This window comes from Sinocyclocheilus grahami, unplaced genomic scaffold, assembly GCF_001515645.1.
Source record: "Sinocyclocheilus grahami isolate Dianchi unplaced genomic scaffold, SAMN03320097.WGS_v1.1 scaffold499.1, whole genome shotgun sequence".
Classification (NCBI taxonomy): domain Eukaryota; kingdom Metazoa; phylum Chordata; class Actinopteri; order Cypriniformes; family Cyprinidae; genus Sinocyclocheilus; species Sinocyclocheilus grahami.
The window spans coordinates 380559-401658 of record NW_015505678.1 but is presented as its reverse complement, the minus strand read 5'-3'; the positions used below and the strand labels follow the sequence as shown (position 1 = coordinate 401658).

Below are 21100 nucleotides of genomic sequence, written 5' to 3'. Positions count from 1 at the left end.
CTCTCTCTCTCTCACACACACACACACACACACACACACACACGTGTGTGTGTGTGTGTGTGTGTGTGTGTGTGAGTGTGTGTAAAAATAAATGTTATGTATACCAGTAAATGTTAATTAGTTTTAGTATATCTTTTTATAAATAAGTAAGAGTTATAAAATAATTATAAAGTATAAATAATTAAAATATTATTAAAAATTATAATAAATAAATAATAAACAATTGTATTAGTATGTCTACAAATAAAGTAAATACATGAACATATGTACATAAATGAACATAAATAATGTATATTAGCATGTCTATAATAATAATATAAAATACAAAATAAAAAAATAGAAATTGTAAATTAGTATTAGTATGTATATTAGTATATGTATATTTAAATAATATAAAATAATTATTAATTATAAAAAAATTATAAAAAATATTACAAGTTTTAGATATTATAATAAACAAATCTGTTAGTATATCTATACATAAAATAAATCCATAAGCCTATAAATACATTTTGTAAATTAGTATTATTATCTACATAAAATAAACAAACAAACAAACAAAATCTAATCCTTCAAAATGACGGTCAATACAAGATAATGTGGAAACCTCATTGTGTGTCATGTGGTCAGAGGTTAATATTCTGAATGCAGAGTGTTGAAAGCATTGCTTGTGTGTGTGTGTGTGTGTGTGTGTGTGTGTGTGTGTGTGTGTGTGTGAAGCCCAAACGTATCTCTGACAGTTTTATAGTGATTAATCTATGAATGTTTATCTGTCAAATCTTATTTACACCTCTTCCATCACATTTTCTACCCACTCTCCTCCTTTCCTCCTCTCTATTCGCCTCTGTGTTTCTCTCTGTTGATTTTCTGTGTGTTTAGGATGATGTCTCAAACTACAGTCTAACAGCATCAGAATTATGTAGAAGTGCATATATAACCGCAGCAATTGATGTGTGTGTGTTTTTGTTTGTGTGTGTGTGTGTGTGTGTGTGTGTGTGTGTGTAATTCCAGTCGGTTCAGCGCAGCGGTGATTTATTCTGGTATTCAGAGGTTAGCGTGTCTCCAGGTGCGACTTTCGTTTCCTTGTCAAACTGTGACACACTCAGTCCATCATCACGTCTCTTCAAATGAGAGAAGGCTCATGCTAAGTGGAGCGCCGAGTGTGTGTGTGTGTGATGTGGGTGTCCAATGAAATTTAACACCAGACCGGCCCACGGCTTCCACAGGATGATAAAAAGACCACACAATGAATGCATGCCTCACTGCAGCTCTATTGTTCCACACAAGAGAACAACTGAGAGAATATGAGACACAGGAACAAACATGACAGACCTGTGAAAGTAAAACAGGGATTTTGTGGCTTGTAGTTCATGTCTAGTAGACTGCAAGGATTACATGCTAGTTACTTCTAAACACTGACAAAGAATATGCATTTAAAATGTCTTTCCCTTTAAGGAAAATAAACCAAAAATATTGATTGAGCATGTCCAGGTCACATTTAAAAATAAAAATAAAATAGCAAATAAATAAATATTTTCAGCACATTTTCCTGCCAAATTCATACTACTTTATTTACTTTATTTGCTTTGATACTTTGAATACTTAAATAGTCATTATGATAAATGCTTAACATTTTAATTTATGCTGAATTAAATGAAAAAGGGCTGTCAACACCCCAAAAAACACTAATTAAGATCATTTTTTGGTTGCAAATGTGTGCTTGATTGTCATGCAAAATTTAATTGTCATAAAAAATTAATTGCCATAAAAATAGGCTTCATATTCTTTGTGCAAAATAAAATGCAATGTTTTATCTTGAAATAATCTACACATTTTAATTTCTGCTGAATATTAATTTTTTTAAAAATATTTAACTAAATTCTTTAGTGTTTATTGTGAAAATTGTGCTAGTTGTCATGAAAATAATTTTACAATGCAACAAAAAATTAATGGTCATTAAAAAGGCTTATTTTTCTTTGTGCCAAATAAAATATGAATGCAATGTTTTTATCTTGATTTTAAGGTGAAATATGACCTGTTTTTTTTTCTCTAGAATCTATTTAGGCTTGCAATCTTCTGGGAATTGCAGCTCTGGGCATTTTCAGGCTTTTTTCCAAAAAAAAAAAAAGTGAAGAAAAGAAGACGACAAAAGCAGATATGTGATATTGGCCCGACTGTATCAGTTTAACCTAATTTAGCTTCCATTCTCACTTAACATCAGATTTTTAACATCCAACCAGCAATCCTTAAACACACAGACTTATCAGCGTTTCCTAAATCATTCAGTCATCTTCTGACAATAAACACAACCTTTACTCCAATTACTGACTCTTCAGGGCTGTTTTTTCACTGCTATTGTATGATCTGATGAGATTGAAGTGGAATATGATCTGTTTTTTCTGAGCACTCAGTAAACAGGTAATGAGCTCAGCATTACATCATCAATATCGCTGCATTTTGTCCGTGTCAGAAAGCGTGACGGCCCATTAGCGTACAGCTTTGTTCGTCTTGCACGCAAACTCAAGTTTGCATGTGGTTCTCGCCGGTGTGTGAGGAATCCCAGCACTGCAAACCGCCACAAAAGCCCTATAAATAACCTCCTGCAGGGCTACGAGAGCCTGGATGTGGCATTCAGCACTGGAATCAAATGAAATCAGAGCCGTTTGAGTGCCATCAGCCGAGCGGCTGTCTAATCGTGCTGATTCGACAGAGACTGAGGCGAACGAGCATCAATAAAAACCGAATCCCAACACTTCACTTCCACCTGCCGAGAGCCGACGTCTGTCAGTCACACAGAAACACATCAATAACACAATCGAATCACATGATGCCATTAGAGCCAGGATGTAGGACACATCCATACCACGTTATTACCGGGCAAACCTGAGATCCGATCTGTCTGACTGACTGTCGTCTGTCTGTCTGAGTAGTACTGATGAACACAAGATGAAAACATTGTCATGCGGTTTCTATTTGGGTTGTATGGTTTGGGAAAAATATCTAATTGCACTTTTTCTGATAAAAGCTGTGAAAGCGAATTGTTTGAAAAAAAAAACAATTTTGTTGTTTATAGAACTGCACAATTTGGCAAAACTTTTGTTATTATACTGTATATCAATATGGATATGAAATACTAATACTAATACTTTTTTGATTAATCGTGCAGCCCTAGTTTCTCTGATGCAATATGCAGGTGATGTAGTCGCATAAATGTCTAAATCATCACAAAGTCTAAAGCGAGAATCACACATGGCACAAGTAGAGCAATGTGCAAGCGAGTAGAAGAACAAATGCATCTAATTCTGGCAAATTATGGGTCATCAGAGTTTGAAGTATATTAGCGTTTCTCAGAATGAGCTCGGGTCTTCTCTGAAGAATCACCAGATACACAGAGATGCACTGAGACACACAGAGACAAACAAGAGACAATCAGAGACATACAGAGACACACACAAACACACAGAGATACTTGGAGACACACGGAGATGTACAGAGATGCACAGAGACATGCAGAGACTGTCAGAGACACATTGAGACACGCAGATACACTCAGAGACAGACAGACATATAGAGACACACACAAACACACAGAGACAAACAAGAGACACTTAGAAACATACAGAGACACTCACAGACACACTGTGACAAACAGAGACACACTGAGACAGACCAAGACATGCAGAGACACATATAGACAGATAGCGACACTCAGACACATAAACACACTGAGACACACAGAAACACGAAGAGACACACAGATACAGACAGGGACACAGAGACACACCAAGACACTCAGAGACTCACTGAGACAAACAGAGACACTCAGACACACAAACACACTGAGACACACAGAAACATGCAGAGACACACAGATACAGACAGAGACATTGAGACACACAGAGACAAAAAGAGACACACCAAGACACTCAGAGACAGACCAAGACAGACTGAGAAATGCAGAGACACATTGAGACACACCGAGACATTCAGAGACACACTGAGACAGATCGAGGCACACTGAGATACACTGAGACAGACCAAGACACAGACATGCAGAGACACATTGAGTCACACTGAGACAGATAGAGACACTCAGACACACACAGAAACGCACAGAGACCAACAGAGAGAAGACATGGAGATGGATGGATGGACGGCGACACACAAACAGAAACCTGAGGTCAAACTCCAACACGTTGCCATATGGTTTCCAGTTTTCAGCTTTTGATGAGCACAAGCTCTAATTAGGCTTATTTGACCTCTTTTTGAGGTGAAACTGTGAATTGTGTAATACTAAATCTAGTTGTTCAGGATGTGTTAAAGAACAAAACTGGACAACAAGCGATTGTTAAAAATATGTATAAATATTATATTCAAAAAATAATTACATGCATATTAATAGTAATATATAAATTAATAAATGAATGAATGATTATTACTATTTGTTTATAAACAAACAAACAAATAACTAAATAATAATGTCAGTCTATCTATCTATCTATTAAGCAATCCATCAATAAATATTAATTTTAGTATTTAAAAAAATATATAATAAACAACTAACTAAATAATTAAATATTAGTATTATCGCAGTAAATCTATAAATATACAACTAACTACCTAAATATTAGTATATCTATAATTAAACAAATAAATAATTAAATATTAGTATTATTATGTCTTTGAGGAAACAAACAAGCAAATAAAAAGGTAGTTAAAGGTAGGGTAGGTGATTTCGGAAAGGCTAGCGATAGCAAGTTAGCTTTGAAAGCAAGATCCCCACCCTCCCGGCGTAATCCCTGTGCAAAGCCACGCCTCCTTCAAAACACATGAACGCGCTCCGTCAGAGCAGAGACTAACCTGCGACACGACGAGAGGCGGCTTTGGTGCAGGATTGAATGCAATGCTGTCAGATTACCTCACGTCTCATTTACCGGTGAGAAAACATTACAGTACAAAGCACAAAATATTACAATAATAGCACCTTTCATTCTCGCTGGAACGCGCTAATGCATATCATGTCTGCATAGAGGTATGCAAATACATATTTGACAGGCAGGCAGGACAGCCTATCGTAATGTTCGGACCGAACATTTTGATTGGACGACGTTTTTTGGGTCCTACACCTTCCACAGACGATATAAATAAATATAAATTAGGGCTGTCCGTCGATTACAATTTTTAATCTAATTAATTACATGATGTTTCAATTAATTAATCTAATTAATTGCAAAATAAATTTGACTGGGAAAATGCCCACAAAAGATTATTTAAAGCTATTTTTGTGTTAAATGAGAAAGAATCAAGTAGACATTACAAATTGTAGCTTTAGAAAGGAATATTTGTTTTTGATTCAACATAAAATGGCTTTGTAGCCTAAACATTTAGGCCACAAAGGCCTAACATAAACTATGGAACACAAAAAAAAGATAATCTGAGAAACATCTCAGCATTTTTTGTTCATAGAATTAAAGTCATTACCCAAAACTATGTCTGTATAGTTTGTGTATGTGTGTATATTTTTGCACTTGTCTTGAAATTCATTGTGGAGAGCAAAGTGAGAATTTCATTGCTCAGTGAAACTTGATTTCCTCACTGGACATATGACAATAAACGCTTTGAATCCTTGAATCCTTGAAAACAGCTTTGCTACCAACAGTCTTCAAAATACCTTCTTTTATGTTCCACAAAAGAAAGGTTTGAAACGACATGAAGGTGAGAAAATTATGGAAAAAATTTTAATTTTGGGGTAAACTATCCCTTTAATGTTTATTATTATTATAATTTTTTTTTTAATGAAATGATACTCTAAATAAGAAACTAATCTGCCAGCAGGTGGCGATAAATGCCTTTATGATTCGTTCTAACGGCTGATTCACTCGGGAAACAAGTAAGCGGTTCACTCACGAATGGGCTTTGAATCATTGATTCACACGATTCGTTCAAAACGCGGATTCATTCAGAAACTAAACACCGCTGTATTGCTCGGAGACGCACAGCTATGGCTTTAAAGGAAATATATTCTTTGCAAAATTCAGCAAAAACACATAATATTTTGTTTAAAATATAAGACAATATCAACTTCATATTTACTGAACTCTTGTATAAAATCACATTTAAACTCGTGATATTCATGACAAAATCATCACTCGTGTGATATTGCTCTCGCTGCTCGTGTGATATCACTTATCGTTTGATATAAATATGAGACAAAAACACATACAGGGGCATTTTTGCACCAATATCTTGAATTTTAGGGCATAACTGCATTAATGAAGTTGTTGCCCTGCATCATATTTGTCAAGAGTCAACTGTAGGAACTGTAAGATGGCTTACAGGTCTGGAGGCGGGGCCAGTGCGTTAACTGCGTTAAAATATTTTAATTGCGTTATTTTTTCATTACTAAGTTAAACCACATACATTAATGAGTGCTATCGACATGTGAAGAGACTTTCACCCAGTATAACAAAAAATGTTTTTGAAACAAATCACCTACCCTGCCTTTAAGTATATTGACAAATAAATAAATAAATATAATAAATTTTATTTTTGTTTCTAGGTATATAACAACTCAAGCTCCAACAGCAGCATTTGTGTCCAAATGTATTTTGTACGGTGGTTAATGTGAAGCCGTGAGGTTTCTTCAGGTGAACGCGGAGCGCTCAGGTTTGATGTGATGTGTGTGATGGTGATGTTGGGTCATGTGTGTCTGCTTGTGTTTGTCTGACTGCTGTGTTCAGTGATTCAAGTGTGATCCTGTCGTCTCGGAGCCCAGCGGCGACGCTCTGACATTACAGCGCTGCGAAAACCAACAAACCAACCAACACAAAACCACACACTCCTGCAACACATCCATTACAAACCACAACACTCACAAGTTTATGTTGTGAGTGTTGTGGTTTAGTTTAAATAATGCCACCAAATATAAACAAACAAAGAAACAAAGAAACAAAAGCAAATCTATCTATCTATCTATAAATAAATGAATAAACATTACATAAAAAAATATTAGTACACTTATCAATATTAAATAAATGATTATTGTATTTGTATTATGGTAAATAAATAAATAAATATTAGTACACTTATCAATATTAAATAAATGTTTATTGTATTTGTGTTATGGTAAGTAAATAAATAAATATTACTATAGCTATAAATAATTAAAAAGATGTATACTATTATTTAAATAAATAAATACTATATCAATAATATAAACAAACATATACCTATAAATAATTAAATAAACGTATATAAGTATTATTATATCAATCACAGAATAAATAAATAATTACTTGTATTAGTGTGTCTATAAACAAACAAACAAATGTAGATTAATATTAGTATATGTATAAATAAACAAATGTATATTAGCATTTTTATACCTATAAATAAATAAATATTAGTACACATATACATAATTAAAATCCATATAATTAAAAGCCATATACATATTTGTATAAAATAAATAAATAAATATTAGTATACCTAAGATACTTAAATAAATGTATATTAGTATTAGTGTCAAAATAAATAAATAAATAAATGTATATTAGTATCAGTCTACAAACTGTAAATTAATATCTATCTGTCTAACTATCTATTAGCTATCTATTAACTATCTAACAAACACATACAGTATTAATATTAGTATGTATATAAATAAATAAACAGATAAATATTAGTATTATGAAAAAAAATTTAAAATTAAATTAAATGAAATTCCTCATTAAATTCCTAAAAATAACACCAGACACAAATGAGTCAGTAGTTGTCATACAGTAAGAGCTCAGAGATATAAAATGAAAATGCAAATCTTGAGGAAATGCAAAAGTACAGTATAATTTAAGTCTCCGGGGCGTTTGCGTCACTCTTACACCCGTATTCATATAGAAAGCAGAACACCTCTTATTAATGACACCAGAAATAGAAGCTGTTCTGAACAAACATCCTCATGTGCTTCCCACATCTCATGATGATTAAAGACGGAGAAAGTTCTGGACTATTACTAAGCTTTACAGTGCGTTTGTGATTCGGGGAAACCCAGATAATCTGTGCCGGGAGGGAAAACGACACGAGATACGAGAGAAAGGACAGCGGAAGATCGAGCGAGAGAGGACAGGTGTGGCGCAAGATAAAAGAACAGCTAAACGAAAAGATAAAAGGTGGACAGAATGAGGCAGAACAGGTGTAGTGAAAGATTAAAGAGACTAAAAAGAAACTGCTTCATCACAGGTGCGCGACTACAAGATTCATTTCAAACAGAGAGAGGATCCCAGTCATTCACGGAAAAGCTCTTAGAGAAGTCATGAAAATCATATTAGTATACCTAAGATACTTAAATAAATGTATATTAGTATTAGTGTCAAAATAAATAAATAAATAAATGTATATTAGTATCAGTCTACAAACTGTAAATTAATATCTATCTGTCTAACTATCTATTAGCTATCTATTAACTATCTAACAAACACATACAGTATTAATATTAGTATGTATATAAATAAATAAACAGATAAATATTAGTATTATGAAAAAAAATTTAAAATTAAATTAAATGAAATTCCTCATTAAATTCCTAAAAATAACACCAGACACAAATGAGTCAGTAGTTGTCATACAGTAAGAGCTCAGAGATATAAAATGAAAATGCAAATCTTGAGGAAATGCAAAAGTACAGTATAATTTAAGTCTCCGGGGCGTTTGCGTCACTCTTACACCCGTATTCATATAGAAAGCAGAACACCTCTTATTAATGACACCAGAAATAGAAGCTGTTCTGAACAAACATCCTCATGTGCTTCCCACATCTCATGATGATTAAAGACGGAGAAAGTTCTGGACTATTACTAAGCTTTACAGTGCGTTTGTGATTCGGGGAAACCCAGATAATCTGTGCCGGGAGGGAAAACAACACGAGATACGAGAGAAAGGACAGCGGAAGATCGAGCGAGAGAGGACAGGTGTGGCGCAAGATAAAAGAACAGCTAAACGAAAAGATAAAAGGTGCACAGAATGAGGCAGAACAGGTGTAGTGAAAGATTAAAGAGACGAAAAAGAAACTGCTTCATCACAGGTGCGCGACTACAAGATTCATTTCAAACAGAGAGAGGATCCCAGTCATTCACGGAAAAGCTCTTAGAGAAGTCATGAAAATCACACGCACTTTCAGTCAGAACGCCTCTGAGTCTAATTGATCTGGTGATTAGTGACGTGACATGTGGCCAAGTATGGTGACCCATACTCGGAATTAGTGCTCTGCATTTACCCATCCTAAGTGCACACACACAGCAGTGAACACACACAAACCGTGAACACACACCCGGAGCAGTGGGCAGCCATTTATGCTGCGGCGCCCGGGGAGCAGTTGGGGGTTCGGTGCCTTGCTCAAGGGCTCCTCAGTCGTGGTATTGAAGGTGGGAGAGAGCGCTATACATTCACTCCCCCCACCTTCAATCCCTGCCGGTATGAGACTCGAACCCACAATGAGTCCGACTCTCTAACCATTAGGCCACGACTTCCCCATTAATAAATGCCTCGCTGTTGAAGAGTTCGTCATGCTTTCAGTGGTTTGAGACTGACCGCACACAGGACTGGGGTTTTTAACTGAACTGGCAACCATTAAAGAACTTTTTTTCTTTTAACTGAAAATTAAATAAATGTTAAATGAAATAAAATGAAATGTGAAAAAATTTAACTTATTTTATTCCAGCTATAGCTGCCAAAACGACATTTCTCATTTTCCTTTACAGTAGTTTAACCTGATGCACTAAAATAACTTGAAATAAAAATGAATAAAAACAACAGAATAAAAAAAATACATAAACTAGAATTAAAATGAAAATACAAAAAATAAAATAAAGGAAATACAAAAAAATATTTAAGAAAATATAAGGCTAAGACACATTCACCACCATGGATTTTACTGTTAACCAAAAATAAACATATAACTATAAAAAAAAATGTTACTTGAAATAAAATAATAATAATAACTGAAATAAAATTAAATATAAAAAGAAAACTTTAACTTTTATTTTATTTCAGCTAGCTGCTTAAGCAACACGTCTCATCTTCATTTAGTTTAACTTCATATATTAAAATAACTAAAAAATAAAACTGAAATAACAATAAATAAATACATAAATAACGAAAAACACAACTAAATGGCTAAAACTGAACTAAAATTAAAATGAAAACAGAAAATACAAAAATTATAAACTATATTGACGTATTAAAAATTACAAATATTTAAAAACAGAAATATTAAAAAATGATATAAAATATTACAAATAATTTAAAATGGAAATATAAAAATAAAAACTATATTAAAAATACAAAATGTTAAAAGAAAAATTTTAATATTAAAAAATAATAATACTTATAAATATCTGCCTTGCTAAAGAAGCTGAGGGTAAAGGTGATGGATTGGCCAAGCATGTCTCCAGACCTAAACCCTATTGAGCATCTCAAGGTCTCTAACATCCACCAGCTCCGTGATGTCGGCGTGGAGGAGTGGAAGAGGACTCCAGTGGCAACCTGTGAAGCTCTGATGAACTCCATACCCAAGAGGGTTAAGGCAGAGCTGGAAAATAATATTGACACTTTGGGCCCAATTTGGACATTTGTGTGTTGAGTTATTTGGAGGGGACAGCAAATTTACACTGTTATACAAGCTGTACACTCACTGCTTTACATTGTATACATTGTACATATGTATGTGAATTTCATGCAAAGTCTTTCCTAATAACTCATGAGTTCATGTGCATCTGTTGATTTCACACACACACACACACACACACACACACATACAGACACACACACACACACACACACACACACCGTAGGCTGTGTTTCAGTGGGTTTAACCTCAAGCCTTTTACTCAGTCTGGCCAATATGTTCTCATGTACACATGAAACACAAATAAATCTGTCCATGACATGCAGCGAACACACGGCATGCATGAAGGGAAAACATCTCCGGATGAAGACGCAGGAGAAAATAGCAGTTGCGCGTGGGTGTTCATAACTGCGATTCACATTCGCCTGAGAGCTACTTATTAGTCTCTGTGTGCTCGACCTCGTCTGACCGGGTGAAGAGACAGAGACGCTCGGCTCGGAGGAACAGAGCCAGACGAACAGAAGACGCTAACAGGAGCGGATGAGGCTGATCTGAGGCCAGCCGGACACTGTTATCTGCAGCTGTCCTCAACAGTGCTGAGGATCATGCATTACAAGTAACACGAGTTACGTAATCAGATTACTTTTTAAAGTAACTAGTAAAGTAATGCATTACTTTTTAATTTAGAAGGACTACTTTTTCAAATAAGTAACACCAGTTACTTTGTTTCTCATGTATTGACTGACAGCTCTGGTGTTGCCATATTGAGAGAAATCAGGAGTAAGTGCAGAGCGTTGTATGCGCACACGATCTTACTGTAAACGTGAACATGTATTTATATGCATGTATTACTGGGATATTGGCTGTTTATTTTTATTTAAAAAGCACATATTAATGTTTTATTCTGCAAGACCTAAATCTTTAATCCTATCCAATTCTTAAACATAATTGTCAACAACTACTTTACTAAATATTAATAAGCAGTAATTAGGAGTATATCGGGGCAAAAGTATATTTATTTAATAGTTAATAGTTAGTTAATAGTGAGAATTGGATGCTAATCTAAAGTGTGACCAGAATAATTTCTGTAGTTATATATTATTTATTTGAAAGAATTAAAAGAACGTTTCATGTCTATCCTTGTATCGTTCATTAACTTGTCGAGGTTGATACAGGATTTAGAAAGTAATTAGTAGTGCTGTCAAATGATTAATCGTGATTAATCGCATCCAAAATAAAAGATTTTGTTTACATAATATATGTGTGTGTACTGTGTATATTTATTATGTATATATAAATACACACACATGCATGCATATATTTAAGAAAAATATGTTATGTATATATATTAAATATATTTATACATGATATAATTCATATGGATATAAATATATACATGTAAATATTTTCTAAATATATGCTGTATGTGTGTGTCTGTATATATACATAATAAATATACACAACACACACACATATATATTATGTAAACAAAAACATTTATTTTGGATGCAATTAATCGTTTGACAGCACTAGTAATAAGTAGTTAAATACTTTTTGGAGAGAGTAATTTGTACAGTAATCTAATTACACTGTTGATTACTCAGTCTGGCCAATATGTTCTCATGTACACATGAAACACAAATAAATCTGTCCATGACATGCAGCGAACACACGGCATGCATGAAGGGAAAACATCTCCGGATGAAGACGCAGGAGAAAATAGCAGTTGCGCGTGGGCGTTCATAACTGCGATTCACATTCGCCTGAGAGCTACTTATTAGTCTCTGTGTGCTCGACCTCGTCTGACCGGGTGAAGAGACAGAGACGCTCGGCTCGGAGGAACAGAGCCAGACGAACAGAAGACGCTAACAGGAGCGGATGAGGCTGATCTGAGGCCAGCCGGACACTGTTATCTGCAGCTGTCCTCAACAGTGCTGAGGATCATGCATTACAAGTAACACGAGTTACGTAATCAGATTACTTTTTAAAGTAACTAGTAAAGTAATGCATTACTTTTTAATTTAGAAGGACTACTTTTTCAAATAAGTAACACCAGTTACTTTGTTTCTCATGTATTGACTGACAGCTCTGGTGTTGCCATATTGAGAGAAATCAGGAGTAAGTGCAGAGCGTTGTATGCGCACACGATCTTACTGTAAACGTGAACATGTATTTATATGCATGTATTACTGGGATATTGGCTGTTTATTTTTATTTAAAAAGCACATATTAATGTTTTATTCTGCAAGACCTAAATCTTTAATCCTATCCAATTCTTAAACATAATTGTCAACAACTACTTTACTAAATATTAATAAGCAGTAATTAGGAGTATATCGGGGCAAAAGTATATTTATTTAATAGTTAATAGTTAGTTAATAGTGAGAATTGGATGCTAATCTAAAGTGTGACCAGAATAATTTCTGTAGTTATATATTATTTATTTGAAAGAATTAAAAGAACGTTTCATGTCTATCCTTGTATCGTTCATTAACTTGTCGAGGTTGATACAGGATTTAGAAAGTAATTAGTAGTGCTGTCAAATGATTAATCGTGATTAATCGCATCCAAAATAAAAGATTTTGTTTACATAATATATGTGTGTGTACTGTGTATATTTATTATGTATATATAAATACACACACATGCATGCATATATTTAAGAAAAATATGTTATGTATATATATTAAATATATTTATACATGATATAATTCATATGGATATAAATATATACATGTAAATATTTTCTAAATATATGCTGTATGTGTGTGTCTGTATATATACATATACACAACACACACACATATATATTATGTAAACAAAAACATTTATTTTGGATGCAATTAATCGTTTGACAGCACTAGTAATAAGTAGTTAAATACTTTTTGGAGAGAGTAATTTGTACAGTAATCTAATTACACTGTTGAAGATGTAATTAGTAACTAGTAATTAATTACTTTTTTAGAGTAACTTACCCAACACTGGTGCCAAAGCATAATGGCCCAAAAACAAATAAATGTTAAAAACTGTATATGGGTCAAAGACGAAAAAGGGTTTAAGCATAAAAACAATATTTTTTATTTTTTTAAAAAATGTAAAAGTTTTTGGTTTAATTTAATTTAATTGCCATTTTGTTTTTGTTTTTCTGAGCAAAAAATAAATATCATACATTTTCCCCTGATTTACAGAAGAGAGCCACTAAAATGTCATTCAGTGTAACAATCTCGTCAGGCATATTTACGACAAATCACTTTATGACATATTAAAATGCTAATTACTTTCACTCCAAATACTAATTAGTCGTAATTTTACACTTTTAAAATGTGCCATGATCCTAGGTTTTGCCCATTTGTCAGTAAGAATTTTTTACTCATTTAAAACACAATAAAATTTTATATGCTCCCTTATTCTTTTATATATTTTATTATGTACACATCAGAATAAGCATGTTGTAAGCATATTGTGGTACACTGAATGACAATGTAACATTATTTCAACCAAATTTTGACATTTTATTCTCCAAAAACGTATTTGAAACCTTAAAAGTAGACACTTTACTTACATTTAACATGCTTTCTATGGACATAAAATCACTTTTTGTACATTTCTTTTGATGCGGACATCTTAACGTCTTTGACCCATATATAAGACGTAATTAGCCCTGGTAAGTGTGCATGATTCAGTTTCTTTCACTCACCGGTTTGGTCTCCTCTTGCTCCTCCTCCTCGCTCTCGCTGGCCTCATCTTCCTCCTCCTCCTCCTCCTCTTCCTCGGGGAACTCCAGGTCGGACTCTCCGGGCGCGATGGGGACGCTGATGGTGAGGTTGGGGTTGGTCATGTAGCTGTCGTCCTCGGAGGCACGCTCGATGACGGCTGTCCCGTTGCCCTCGGCCCAGTGCGTCTGCTGGCTCAGTCTCTTCAGCTTCAGCATGGCTTTGGCCTCCTTGGCCTTCTGCCGGCGCCGCTTGAAGTTCCCGTTGAAGAAGTCGCAGAGCGCCTGCCGGAGCCACTGCATCCCGCGCTGGATGCGAGCGATGGCGATCTGCAGGTTGTTCATTTCGCCGTCCTCGTCCGGAGATGAGAGGTTGTCTGCGCAGAAGGAGCTCAGGAGCAACGCCAAGAAGAGGTTCAAGACCTGAGGAGAGGAGAAGAAGCACAGCACTCAGAGAAGAGCTGTGAAGAACACACTCAATCTCTGCAAATCCACTTGTAGTTTGACTCAAACCAGCAGCTCTTCTATTATAAGCTCCAAACCAGCATTTCTAAAGCTTTTTGAAGATGTTTCTGATTCATGACAAAGCTTCTGCTATAATGAAAAAGATGCTCATTTTCAGTCTTTTAATTTACAGAAACTAAAAATGGAGATATATTAAAACAATTAAATACAGCAATTATAATTTAATTTGATAATTCCAATGACTGACTGCTGTTCATGATTTACACTTTTGACTACCAATTAATTTCCATGACTTCCCTAGTTTATGATATTTTTTAATTCACAGCAATAGCAATTTCTACTAGATAAAATTTTTTTTAAAAAGGTTTAAAAACATGTTTAATAAAAAAATTAATGACTATATGCATATATATATATATATACACACACACACTGAAAAAAATTATACAAAATGTTTTTAAGGTAAGCGGTTGCAAACAATTTATTTTAGCTACATTAAAAAAAATTGAAAGTTTGTCAACTAAATTTTTTTCAGTATATATTGTGACGAGTCGGCTGCCTCCCCCTAATTATCATCATCACCCTGTCCCTTAATCGCCGCCCCTTCGCCAGTGGGTGTGTGAGAGAGAGAGTGTGTGTGTGTGTGTGTGAGAGAATGTGTGTGTGTGTGACTGTGTGTGTGAGAGAGTTTGTGTGTGTGTGTGTGAGTGTGTGTGTGCGTGTGTGTGTGTGTGTGTGAGTGTGTGTGTGTGTGTGTGTGTGTGTGTGTGTGTGTGTGTGTGTGTGTGTGTGTGAGTGTGTGTGTGTGAGAGAGAGTGTGTGTGTGTGTGTGTGTGTGAGAATGTGTGAGTGTGTGTGTGAGAATGTGTGAGTGCGTGTGTGTGTGTGTATACTCACACATAGAAATCACAGCTGTTAAGGAAACAAATTAAAATAAAACAATTTTAGCTTACTAAATCTTGATTTTCAAACTTGTTTTGTGTTATTTTTAATTAATGTTTTAATTAATTTAATTAATGATAAATCTGCTTATTTTCTAACTTTTTATTTACAGAAACAAGGAGTGGCAATTTAATACATAATAAAACAAATAACTATAAATAAATAATAAATATTTATAAATAACTACATTCTGTAATTCTAATAACTGAATGTTCTACACTTTTCATGACTTTTCCAGGTCCAGAAATTACACTTTCAAAATGATCTCCTACAGTGAGAACCTTGTTCTTCAGTAAAAAATGACATCTGTCAAAGAAACAAATTAAATCAATAATTTAAAAACCCTTTAAAACCCTGTGACTTTCATCATCATGCGAAAAAGCCATTTTTGAAGAACAGTCACAGTGCAATGAACGTTTACAGTAAGCAGAGGCCGGCATTCTCCACAAAACCTACAATAATCCACTTGTGCACTAATGTTCTATAAACGATCATCTGTGATGCTTTTGTGCTGCTTTCATGAGTCTGACAGCATCGTGTCAGCGCACACCTTCACGCTATGAGAGTGAACGTGTCAGATGTTTTGTGCGGCATACAGGTGTGGAATGAATAAACGATGACAGAGTCGCCTAACTAGTCCTCAAAGCACCGCAGCATGACTTTATTCTTCTGTTCTACTGCGTGTAGGCAGTCGAGCTCTATAGCTGCTCAGAATAAGCGTCGCATTTCAGATCCGTCTGAGTCAGGCTGCAGTTCTTGTGTAAAGGTCTCATGTTCTGTGACACGGGGCGGTTTTGTCACTGTGAGGCCTGTAAACAGCAGGTGAGATGTGGAACTGGTTTTAAATGTCACATCTACCACCTACACACTCCGAGGGGGTCGACAGGCCTCGCTCAATGGACTGTGTGTGTGTGTGTTTATGTGTGTGTGTGTGTTTGATTACACACACACTCTGATAATCAACTCTAGCGTCGTGAGCACCTGCAATTTCCTGCAATAATTGTTCGGCTGCAGTTCATGAATGAAAGAAGCCAATCAAAATTATTAAAAGTCTGACGCTCGGAATCCCCTTCCCTGAGGACACTCAATTACACAAGATTTCTCACAAAACAGCGCTTACAAAACACAGATTTCACAGAAATGTCAAGCTAATAATATTAACACAAGCACACACACACACACACACACACACACACATTTTACAGTATATGCAGGCTATGCAACATCATGAGGACCCTGTTCATGAATAGAAATGGCAAAGAAATATGATTTTAGCTAAAAAATAGATTTTTTAACTAAATCTTCATTTTTACTTTTTTAGCTTATTTCCAACTTTGTTGTGTCTAATTTAAGCATAATGACAATTAATGACATATCTGCTAACTTTCAACATATTCAAATAATTAAATAAAATCTATTTAAATAGTTATAAAAAATAATTTAAAAAAATTTTATTCCATGATTCAATAACTGAACGTTCTTCTTGATTTATACTTTTATTACCAATCAATCACCAGGTTGTAAATACTTTGTTTTCACAAAAAGCAATTTCTACAAAATAAAATATTTTAGAGCTTGAAGTATATTTTCAATGCAACATAAGAAATAAAAGTAGATAGATAGATAGATAGATAGATAGATAGATAGATAGATAGATAGATAGATAGATAATATAGCAAAAAAATAATATAAAAGTCTAACATTTAAATGCATTAAATACAATTAAAGAATTAAATCTCCAGTGCAATGTAAGATATAATATAAAAGTCTAGTATTTAAATGCATTAAATAAAATTGACAAAGTATATCTTCAATGCAAGAAATACTGTAAATGTCTGGTATCTGAATGCATAAAATGAAAAAAAAATCTTCAATAAAATGTAAGTCATACACTGCAGAAATAATATAAATGTCTAGTATCTGAATGCATGAAATAAAATAAAAATGTGTGTCTTCAATGCAATGTAAGAAACAATATTAAAGTCTAATATTTAATTGTATGAAATAAAATAAAATATATCATACAAATATATTCAATGCACTGTAAGCCATACACTGCAGAGACAGTATAAATATCTAGTATTTGCATGTATGCATGAAATAAAATTAAAATGTATATAAATGCAATGTGAAAAATAATATATAAATCTAGTATTTGAATGCATTAATAAAAAATATTCAAAACTATATCTTCAATGCAATGTAAGTCATACACTGCAGAAATAATATAAATGCCTAGTGTTTAATTGCATAAAACAAAATAAAAATGCATACCATCAAGGCAATGTAAATGTTCACTATTTTTAATTCATGAAATAAAATGCTAAACCCATCCAGAGAGATTCTTTACATTTGCAATACCAAGAGTTGAGCTACTGTAAACCACGACGGATTAAGCTAAATCACAATGTCATACAAACAAAATATAACAACATCCCCATGTGAAAACTCAAATGCACATGAAAGAGAGTCTGAATCAGAGCGTGCAGCTGCCCTGTCGGCTGTCTGTCGGCCAAAACTGTTGCCATAGCAGCACATTGTTTCGGTCACCTGCACAAAAGCGAGTTGTGGAGTCACATGTTCAATCACACGGCGTGGCATTGTTCCTGAGAGCTGCTGCTGCTGCTGCTGCCGTTGCCCTGGTGCAAACCTCACTTCAGAGTCACAAATATCAGAGCGACGGCGGGCTGCGCCACTCAAAGGTTAATTAGAGACTAAATTAACATCAGCTCTTGTAAACATGGCATATTGGTAAACTGCTGCTGTAGATGCTTGCAGAGAGTGCGTGGGGTTTGACTGCAAAACTCACCGGCACTGATTTTGTACTCGATGCACATTGTGCTTCACGCTGAAATACTGCATTTATGCATGACTATACCAGTGATGTTTGCATTAGCAAACTCTATAGTTCAGAGCGAGATCAGATCACCTTCCCTCTGGCTGTGTTTACAGACGCACATCTGTCAACGCACTCTTAAAATACTGTAATCTGGAGGTTTGGGAACAGTAAGATCTCTTCTGCTCACCGAGGCTGCCTTAATTTGATCAAAAATGCTGTAAAAATGTGAAATATTATTACAATTTAAAATAGCTGTTTTCTGTGTGAATATATAGTAAATTGTAATTTATTTCTGAGATCAAAGCTGTATTTTCAGCATCATTACTGCAGTCTTCAGTGTCACATGATCTTCAGAAATCAGTATAATATGCTGATTTGCTGCTCGAGAAACATTTCTGATTATTATCAATGTTGAAAACAGTTGTGCTGCACAATATTTTTGTGGAAACTGTTTTTTCAGGATTCCCAGATGAACAGAGTTAAAAAATAAAAATAAAAAGCATTTACTGTTTATTAGTGTCACTTTTTATAAATTCAATGCCAGGCTTATTATAGTAAGTAAATAAATAAATAAAAGCCGATACTTATAATTTTCATTTAGTTTAACTTAATGTGCTAAATAAAATGAATAAAAACTAAAATAATTAAAAATGACATAATTACTACAACTTCAACTAAAATGAATGAAAACAGAAAATACAAAAATAAAAAATGAATTGAAAATATTAATAAAAACCAGGGTTATCTTAGTATCACTTTTTATTAATATTTTAAATTGGTATTTATTTTTTTTTAAATTAATTTTAGTTTTAGAAATGTATTAAAGTTTTAGAAATATTTGTCGTGTCATTTTTCTTTTTTAAATATGTCCATATAATCTATATAAGAAATTTTGCCTTGGCAACTAGCTGAAATAAAGTATGTTATAACCCTGATTAAAACTATAATAGCATCTCAATTACGCTAAAATAACACTAATGCATCCTTGCTGAATAAAAGTGTTTATTTCTTTAACATTTGTTGCTGACCTCAAGCTTTTGAACAGTAGTGTCCATTTGTTGACATTTATTTGCACAAGTGCTGTTATTTTTAGCCGCATTATGCTTAATATTAATCAATAAATTACACTGTAAAGTCTTTAAATGTGTGCTTGAAGTGCATTCAAACAGATATACAACATAAAACAATTACAGTATTGATTAGCTACAAAGATGAACCCATAAACCTCACAGAACACAGATCCAAAGTCTGTCTGTGTGATTTGCAGCTGAAGTCAGTGTTGTTCTGTCTCAGGTTAGACGTCACAAATACGCACTTGGCATCCTAATAGGGGACCCGCTGCTCCGGTTACATTTCCTCTGTGGATCAGTTTCCAAGACAGTGTTTAGTTCACTTGATTACTGTAAACGGTAAATTATTCGTAAGCCTCTTGCTGACTTTTCAATAATTGCATTTGCCGCTGAAGCCCAGAGGTCACAGGAACCTTCCAGTGACTCTCCATCTTCGTTTTTCCCGAGTTACGTCTTAGAAATAGCCAGTAGCACTTTAATAAAGTTTCATGTTCACATTCGTTCTAATGCATGAGTCAACATGAACTAACATCTTAGTTCTTAGTTAATAAAACCACAATTTTTCATTATTCGTTCATGTTAGTTCCAGTGTTATTGCAGCATCACTGAGACACTACTAAAGTTTTTTTTTGCATTTTTTTAATCTTTAAGTTTTTATTTTTTGTATTTTACATTTTAATTTTAGTCAAAGTTTTAGTAATTTTGTTGTGTGTTTTTGTCATTTTTATTAGTGCTGTTAAATGATTAATCGCGATTAATCGCATCCAAAATAAAAGTTTTTCTTAACATTTTATATTTATGTGTACTGTGTATATTTATTATGTATATATAAATACAAACACATGCAGTATATATATTTAAAATATTTACATGTTTATGCATTTATATATTCATATTCTTATATTTTATATTATATAGAAATATATTTAATATATAAACATATAATATTTTTCTTAAATAAATACATGCATGTGTTTGTATTTATATATACATAATAAATATACACAGTACACACACATATATCATGTAAATAAAAACTTTTATTTTGACTGCAATGAATCGCGATTAATCGTTTGACAGCACTAATTTTTATTAGTTATTGTTTTTAATACAACTACATTTTTTATTTAAATCTATTTCAGTTTTAGTAATTTTAGTACATCAAGTTAAACTAAATGAAAATAGAAATGTTGCTTTGCAGCTGAAATAAAATAAGTTTAAGATCTTTAAATATTTAATTTTATTTCAGTCAATGTTTATTTTATTTATTTATTTTGTTTGTTTGTTATTTTAGAATGTAGTTTTAGTTAACTATAATGACCCTGATTAGTTCACAGTGCAAACAGAAACAACTTTTGATTTAAAAAATGCATAAGTGGTTCCCTTTCAGTCGGTCACTCCCGACGTCACGTCGGATGACTGACGAAATTGGGATCTCGCTTAGAGGGACCAAT

General features: G+C 33.7%; 1 protein-coding gene across 1 annotated transcript in view; it reads right to left on the bottom strand.

Annotated features, from left to right (window-relative positions):
• The window catches only part of LOC107554364 (sodium channel protein type 8 subunit alpha-like), a 54467-nt gene that overhangs the window by 28518 nt on the left and 4849 nt on the right, over positions 1 to 21100 (bottom strand). Inside the window, exon 2 of the mRNA XM_016236853.1 lies at positions 14316 to 14753. Coding sequence (XP_016092339.1) covers positions 14316 to 14753 — 438 coding nt within the window. The remainder of the gene's footprint in view (positions 1 to 14315; positions 14754 to 21100) is intronic.